Source organism: Muscardinus avellanarius (genome assembly GCF_963383645.1).
Source record: "Muscardinus avellanarius genome assembly, chromosome: 7".
NCBI classification, from domain to species: Eukaryota; Metazoa; Chordata; class Mammalia; order Rodentia; family Gliridae; genus Muscardinus; species Muscardinus avellanarius.
The window spans coordinates 101,254,967-101,263,381 of NC_137793.1; the positions used below are offsets into that span (position 1 = coordinate 101,254,967).

An 8,415-nucleotide genomic window follows, 5' to 3' on the forward strand; every position below is an offset into this window, starting at 1 on the left:
ACTTTGGGGCAGCCCAGGGCAGCTGCCCGGGTTTCCGATTTTTTTTTTTTTTTTTCTTTCGTCTTTCTGCGTGGGTAAAAGCCCTGCCCCCGGCCGAGATTACGCAACGCACAAGTGCAGACCAGGGGGCGGCGGGAGGTCGGGGAGGGAGGGGCGGAAAGAAGTGGGCATGACGTCACGTGGGCTTGGTTTTCAGGCTTAAAAGGAAGGATTTCCCCGGAGCCTCCAGTTGTCAGCCAACTTGAGAGCGCTCAGGACCTCCGCAGAGCTCCGCCGCGGCTTCTCCTCCAGGACCCAGACCCAGCCGCCCTGCAGGTCGCCCGCCCGCCCGTCCCCATCTCCGCCTCGGCCGCCGAGATGCTGGTGCGCGCTCTGCTGCTCAGCGCAGCCCTGGCGCTGGGCGCCGCAGGTGAGCGCCCCGGGAGCCCCGAGGGGAGGGCCGCCACCCAGGCCAGCCCCCTCAGTCCAGGGCTGCGTGGATTGGGGTCTGGGTGCAAAAGAGCTGGGGGTATGCCGTTGTCGCCACGACCTCCGATTTCAAGGACTGGTTACTTAGCAGGTCTTGGGCTCGCTCTTGATACTGAGTAGGAATTAGGAAGACTAATTTGCAGGGGGTCATTGTAAGACAGGATCTGATTTATACAAGTGAAATGTACTTGCTTGGTGTCTACTGTTACTGAATAAGAGTGTTTCAGGAGCCTAGTTGGTGTGTTCCTGGCCCCAGAAAACCACGGGTGCTGATGATGAATTATTATTTATGATAAGTAAATCCAACTGTCTCAGACTCCAGAGTACTGGGATTGCAAGCCTGCAGGACCTTGCTCGGCTAAGCCAAAAAATTAAAAAGTAAACTGCTTTTACTTTGAAAATTTTTCCAAAATTCTGATGAATGTATTAGATCCATCCATCCAGAGACTGCTTATCTGAACTTTTAAAAAAAAGCATTAATTTGAGAGCTGGATGTGGAGGTGCTTACCTGTCACCTCAGCATTTGGAAGTTCAGACAGGAGGATCACAGGTTCGAGGTCAGCGTCAGCAATTTAGGGAGACTCTGGTTCAAAAGCCAGAGATAGAATGCCTCTGGGTTCAATCCCCAATACCAAAATAAAGGAATATAAAAATTTAAAATGTCACTTTAAAATCTAAAATCTTAATATGAAAAAGTTTAGTAATGTGAATTGTCAAGTGGAGTGAGTATTCCATTATCCTTATTTAGAACAGAAATAGTATTTCTATATTCTGTGAAATACAATAGATTTGTAAAAAAAAAAAATGTTTTTCCATGACTGCCTATTTCTTAAATGTAGTATAATACAAATAATACCATAGTTAGTAAAAAAAAATTATTAAATGTTTAAGTTAAGATTGAGACTTAATTACTTCCTTACTTTATTGTAGCAAATCCCTGCTGCTCCAACCCATGTCAAAACCAAGGTGTGTGTATGAGCGTAGGATTGGACCAGTACAGGTGCGACTGCACCCGCACAGGCTTCTACGGTGAAAACTGCTCAACGCGTAAGCTGGCCCTTAATGTTCCTAGTCTGGAATGAGGTTACATACAGCCATCATTTGGCAGATCTGTGTCTTTCAGTGAATCCCATTAATTTCTCCCTTTTTTTTTTCTCTCTTCTTGTAGCTGAACTTCTGACAAGAATAAAATTGTCCCTGAAGCCCACCCCAAACACGGTGCACTACATACTCACCCACTTTAAGGGGGTCTGGAACATCGTCAATAACATTCCCTTCCTGCGAAATTCAATCATGAGATATGTGTTGACATGTAAGTGGGTCTCTTTCTAAGGTTTTCAGCTTCCTCAAAGAAAGATCTGCTTTACAATACTGTAGGTTACTAAGCCTATCCCAAAGACGTATTTCCAACTTAAATCAGAATGACTTTTCATGTTTTTAGTGTGCCTTCTATCTTTTTTTTTTTTTTTTTTTTGCGGGTCTGGGGATGGAACCCAGGGGCATTCGACCTCGACACTACACCCCCTGCCCTATTTTTTATTCTTTATTTTGAAACTGGGTCTCACTGAGTTGCAGAGGGCCTCACTAAGTAGCTGAGGCTGTCCCTGAACCGCGATCCTCTGGTCTCAACCTCCTGAATGCTGGGATTACAAGGGTGCACCACCACGCCCAGCTTTGCCTTCTATCTTAAATGTCAAAAGTAGTGGCATTTAGTTCCATTAGTCTGTACAGTTCTGCCAGATGGTTAGAACTGGACTCACAACCCACACACCTCTAACTTCACTGCTCTGGAAAATCTGCAAAGAAAGTAGGGTCCGCTGTTTATTGAATGTTCATGGGCCAAAGAATTGTTTCTGAACATTAAAATAGATGGCTAATACGGATCTGGGTCAGAATGAAAGTACCATTTTGTATTTCCACAGCAGTGCGTGCCTACTAGTCCTACCATAGTCCTCTGTGGCAGTGAGTGGATCGTCCTGGGCACACCAAGGGTGCTGGGGCATGGTGTTCTGAGACAGGCATAGAGTTGATTAAAGATGCATTTTAATGGCACCTGCACTTTAAAGTGTAGTCATTTTTAAGAGTCTCTTTGATTGTTGGAATTCAATTTTTTTAATTTTACATTTGTTGGTGCTCTGTGGTCTAACATCATAAGTAGCTCAAAGTGATGGGGACATACATGAACACAACAATTGGTGAGAGTTTTGGTTTGGAGCTCAATTTAATCTTTGTCCTACTCTGCACCTTGTGTAATTTTGCTAAAATCATTGATTTGTTTTGCATCTGAGAACCAATAAAACAATTATTTTTCTTTGCAAACTTCAGCCAGATCACATTTGATTGACAGCCCGCCAACTTACAATGCCCACTATGGCTACAAGAGCTGGGAGGCCTTCTCCAACCTCTCCTACTACACCAGAGCCCTTCCTCCGGTGGCGGACGACTGCCCTACACCCATGGGCGTGAAAGGTGAGTGAGAAGAAAGGGCTAGAGGTGTAATAGCTGCAGCAGGGCCTGGACCTCTACCTACAAATTCAACCTGAGACTACCCTTTATATGTTGAGAGCATAGCCCTTCCCCTTTATTATAGATATCCTTAGAGATTTATGTCAAGTGTTAGCCTACATAAACTATCCCATAAAATAAATAGAAATTTTGACATAATGCTCTAATAATGTTAATGTCTAAAACTTCCTAATAATTTAAATAATTTCTTGAAAACTGAATTAATGCTAACTAAATGGACAAAAGTATTTAATAAGAAATCAGTCCCCACAAATGAATCCTTTCATTTATGCTATGATCCTCTTCACAACTGTATTTACCCCGTAAGTGATGGGTGCCCCTTAATTTGACAGTCACTGTGAGCTTCCTTGAATGGAGAGGTGGATGTTTATCTTATCTTTGTCACTTTTTAGGGAAGAAGGAACTTCCTGATTCAAAACTGCTTCTGGAAAAAGTTCTCCTAAGAAGGAAGTTCATTCCTGACCCCCAAGGCACGAATATGATGTTTGCCTTCTTTGCCCAGCACTTCACCCACCAGTTTTTCAAGACTGATATGAAGAGAGGACCGGCTTTCACCACGGGCCTGGGCCATGGGGTAAGAAAGAGTAAAATCAGAAATAGAGAAAATCGGAATAAAACACTAAAATTTTTTGCCATACCAAATAATTTGAAGTCATTTTTAAGAAATGCAATCTCTCTATTAAAAAAACAAAAGTTTTCTAATTTACTGGCTTAGTAAAAATATATATGCACACTCATATACATACATGTAAATACATACAAACTGACAAGTAAAAGGTGGTTTGTTTTTGTGTGTGTATGTGTGTGTGTGTGTGTGTGTGTGTTTGTGTGTGTGCTGCTGAGAATTAAACCCAGGGGGATTCTACCCCCGAGCTACACCCCCTGCCATATTTTTTTATTCTTTATTTTGAAGCAGAGTCTCACTAAGTTGCAGAGAGCCTCACTAAGTAACTGAGACTGGCTACAAACCCGGATTATCCTGTCTCAGCTTCCCAAGTTCTAGAATTAGAAGCCTGCTAACTACCACACCAGGCTCTAAAAGGTGGTATTTTTATTTTTTGTAATTTTTAGTTTAAAAAAATATATTACTACAAAATGTCACATCTTCTAAGACATTTTTGTACCACGATTATGCTCCTTTTAACGTTGTATAGTGAGACTTTTACAGCATCATTATCTCTTGATTTTCAGTAATGTAGCTTCAGTGAATTGATACGAATTTGTATCTATAATAAACTTTATGAGACTTTTTTTGAGGTTTTAGAATCTAACCCAGAACCTCATGCTTGCTAGAAAAGTCCTGTCCCTGAGTTACATCCTCAGCCCTCATTTTCTTGTACTTTTTTCTTTTAAATATCCTATGATAACAGTGAAGCTAGCAAAAGGCTCGTTGCATATGTGGTGGTGGTATTGAACCCAGAGGCATTCTACTTGTTACCTACATCCACATTGATATATATATATATATATATATATATATATATATATATATATATATATTTTTTTTTTTTTTTACACAAAGTCTCACTAGGTGGCAGAGGTCCTCAAATTTACTGAGGCTGGCATTGAACCTGCAACCCTCTTGTCTCAGCCTCCTAAGTACTGGGATTACAGGTGTCCACTACAACCCCTGGTTATAATATTCTTAAAATCCAAATGCGATATTAAATGCCATTAAATATAAGATACCTATATAGGCTTGTACCTCAGGGGGATAGACAAATGAATTATTTTGTGGTTATGAAAAACAATGTGTTCTTGAAAAGTGTTCAAGCTAAATCATCAAATTTTCTTACTGAAAAAATATATAAAATATTGTGCAAGATTGTTCATCAGCAACAAACTAAAATTTCCCCATAAATTCCAGGTGGACTTAAGCCATATCTATGGGGAAACTCTGGATAGACAGCATAAATTGCGCCTTTTCAAGGATGGAAAACTGAAATATCAGGTATGTTCCCTCTAGTGATTAAGAGTTATGATCCACATCCCACGCTTGGGTTTTAAAATCCTTAGTGATCCGTTGTATTTTTTTAACTCTTTTATTAATGTGTCTTGCTGTGCTTTTCAGATAGTTAATGGAGAGGTGTACCCTCCCACAGTCAAGGACACTCAGGTAGAGATGCTGTACCCGCCTCACATCCCTGAACACCTGCGCTTCGCTGTGGGCCAGGAGGTCTTTGGTCTGGTGCCTGGTCTGATGATGTATGCCACGATCTGGCTGCGGGAGCACAACAGAGTGTGCGACATCCTTAAACAGGAGCATCCCGAGTGGGATGACGAGCGCTTATTCCAGACGACCAGGCTAATACTGATAGGTGAGCAAAAAGCCCCCTTCCCAGGAGTAAATACTTTGTTAACTTTGATGTGCTCTGAGGAATTCTGAGTGAATGTTGTAAAAGAAAAAATCCTGCTCTGTTAATTCAGTCCAGCAACATGGTTAATAACACAGTTATTGTTATTATTTAAAATGGAGTTACATTATTATTAAATACATTACTATTTATAATGTAGCTACATTATTAATAATGGAGTGACCTTACCTTTTGTTTTGAAATGAACGCAAAAAAAAAAAACAGAAGGAAAAGACTACAAATTAACCAAAGTGCACTTCAATTGCTCAAAAGTTTGTGATCTGAAAGAGCTAAAGTTTTAAATTCTTTCTTTTGTGCAAACAGGAGAGACCATTAAGATTGTAATTGAAGACTATGTCCAGCACTTAAGTGGATATCATTTCAAACTGAAATTCGACCCAGAGCTGCTTTTCAACCAGCAGTTCCAGTACCAAAACAGGATTGCTTCTGAGTTTAACACACTCTATCACTGGCATCCGCTTCTGCCCGACACCTTTCAGATTGATGACCAGGAGTACAACTATAAACAGTTTCTCTACAACAACTCTATATTACTGGAACACGGGCTCACCCAGTTTGTCGAATCATTCACCAAGCAAAATGCTGGCAGGGTAAGCATTATTACTGAAAAACAAAAGACTAGCCAGTAGCTTTAGCTCTTCTTCCACAGATGTTATTTTTATTAAAGTTACTAAAAGAATAATCAATTATTTTACTGGTAAAATTGTTTCTCCAAACAAGGAGCCTAACCATTTTTTAAAAGGTTCCACTTTTAGTTCTCAGTTGTTAAGCAAGTAGTAGTCTGTACCCATAAATGAAAACTAGATTTTTAAAAATATGGTATGATCTTATAGTTTAAAGAAATAGATATTTGAAATTTGAATAGTAGTGGAATATATATAGATATATTTTGTGTCTGTGTATTATTGAAGATTGAACTTAGAGGGTCTTCTACCTCTGAGCTACACCTCCAGTACTATTTTATTTTTTATTTGGAAAAAAAATCTTCCTATGTTGCTGATGCTGGCTTTGAAACTGCAAGTCTTCTGTCTTATCTTCACAAGACTAAAATTACAGGAATGTACCACAAAGCCTGGCCAGCTTTTATAATCTTAAAAGGCAAATTAAATCTAGACCAGTGCCCCATTGACTCAAAAGCACAGCAGCGGTCAAAATGTATGTAATAAGCATCTTTCCAAGAGAGAAAAAGGGTTTAGGTCTCTTACCTACTCTGTACCTAGCGAGTCTTTTTCAAATGGAAAGCGTAGCTATGCCTAACACTCCTGTATGACAGTGTAACTGGTCCCCCACAGGTTGCTGGCGGCAGGAACGTCCCTGTTGCTGTGGAGAGAGTGGCCAAGGCCTCCATTGACCACAGCAGAGAGATGAAGTACCAGCCCCTCAATGAGTACCGCAAACGCTTTTCCCTGAAGCCCTACAAGTCTTTTGAGGAGCTAACAGGTGAGAAACAGTTTCTAAATGTCTTCACATATCAAGGGTCAAATGGAGAGAGCAGGGGAGTCCAAGCAAAGGATAAAACCATTGTTGATTCTGTCCCGTTTCACACTGGTTGTCTCTCTCTCTTATCTCCTCCCAGGAGAGAAGGAAATGGCCGCAGAGTTGGAAGCCCTCTATGGTGACATCGACGCCATGGAGCTGTACCCTGCCCTTCTGGTGGAAAAGCCCCGCCCCGATGCCATCTTTGGAGAGACCATGGTGGAAATGGGAGCGCCATTCTCCTTGAAAGGACTCATGGGTAATCCCATCTGCTCCCCTAACTACTGGAAGCCGAGCACTTTTGGAGGAGAAGTAGGTTTTAAAATCATCAACACTGCCTCCCTTCAGTCCCTCATCTGCAACAACGTGAAGGGCTGTCCCTTTACATCGTTCAATGTACAAGACCCGCTGCCCACCAAGACGGCCACCATTAACGCCAGCGCCTCACACTCCAGGCTAGAAGAAATCAACCCTGCCGTGCTGCTAAAGGGCCGCTCCGCCGAACTCTAGATGTCCACCCATGATATTATTTATTTCTATGAACCACTTCTCATAACTTATTATTTAATAATATTTATATTGAACATTCTATGTTCTGTAAAGAAGCCAGTCCTCTTGTTGTAAAGGAAAGGGTCACACTTGTGAAGATTTTTGTGTCACTGCTTTAAAGATGTGTTGTTAGATTTGGGTTAATAAGCCAGTGGGAAAGGAGTTTTGACATTTTTTTACTTGAATTTTAGTGCATATTATGTTTTAATAAGAACAAAAGCAGAGACGTTTGAACACTTAGATGCTGCTACCCGGTGACAAAGGCCACCAGTTTGGACACTGTCATTGTTTCTAATGTTTCTTCCATGATGCAGACGTTAGAACTAAGGTTGTGAAATTTTAAAAGAACCTTGGGACATTTATCGTTTATCAGAAAAGCACAAAAGGGTACAAGTGCATTTTTAAATGACTGTTTAAAGGAGAATCTACTAATAATTTTTATGCCTTTATAAAGCAGCATTGAGACAATCAGTTGAATCTAAATTCACAGAGTATGATCACTGTTAGCCATTTTTTTACTACCTGAAGTTATTAAATTTGTACCATAGATGCTATGATTGATTTAATTTTTTTAAATAAATAGAAAGTATAATTGCTGGTTAAAAATCACATAAGATATTTTTCTTTTTGTTCAGAATGAAAATCTATTTAATGTGACTGTTACAACTCTCTTTTAAATACCAAATTTATTAAGGTTGTAGAACAACTATATACGTATCTCAAAATAAGAGTATTTTAGAGAAAAATATTTCAGGATTTGTTTATATGAATAGTAACAAGCCAAATCAATAGCAGCAAAACAATCGATATTTAAAATAAGCAACAACAAGGAAGGAGACATGTTTAAATCTGGACTTAAACTTCTGAAGGAGCTCGGATCTTATTCTTGGGTGCTGCAGGCTGGTACCCAATGGAGTTTTGCTTTGAGGTTAATGCCTTATTGAGCTGGGCTTCTATAATGATCTATTTTATTAGATTTTTCTGTTGCACAGTATGATTTAACCATTTATACTATTATGCA

At 40.2% G+C, this 8,415-nt stretch overlaps 1 protein-coding gene across 1 annotated transcript; it reads left to right on the forward strand.

The window, feature by feature from the left end:
- Positions 1–357: 357 nt before the first annotated feature.
- On the forward strand, positions 358–7,355 carry LOC308264930 (prostaglandin G/H synthase 2; the record flags this gene model as incomplete). Its single annotated transcript, XM_080698525.1, has 10 exons — positions 358–409; positions 1,399–1,515; positions 1,637–1,780; positions 2,794–2,937; positions 3,387–3,568; positions 4,862–4,945; positions 5,066–5,312; positions 5,673–5,959; positions 6,662–6,809; positions 6,946–7,355. The coding sequence occupies 10 exons, from the start codon at positions 358–360 to the stop codon at positions 7,353–7,355; spliced, it is 1,815 nt and encodes a 604-aa protein (XP_080554651.1).
- Between the last annotated feature and the right edge of the window lie 1,060 nt (positions 7,356–8,415).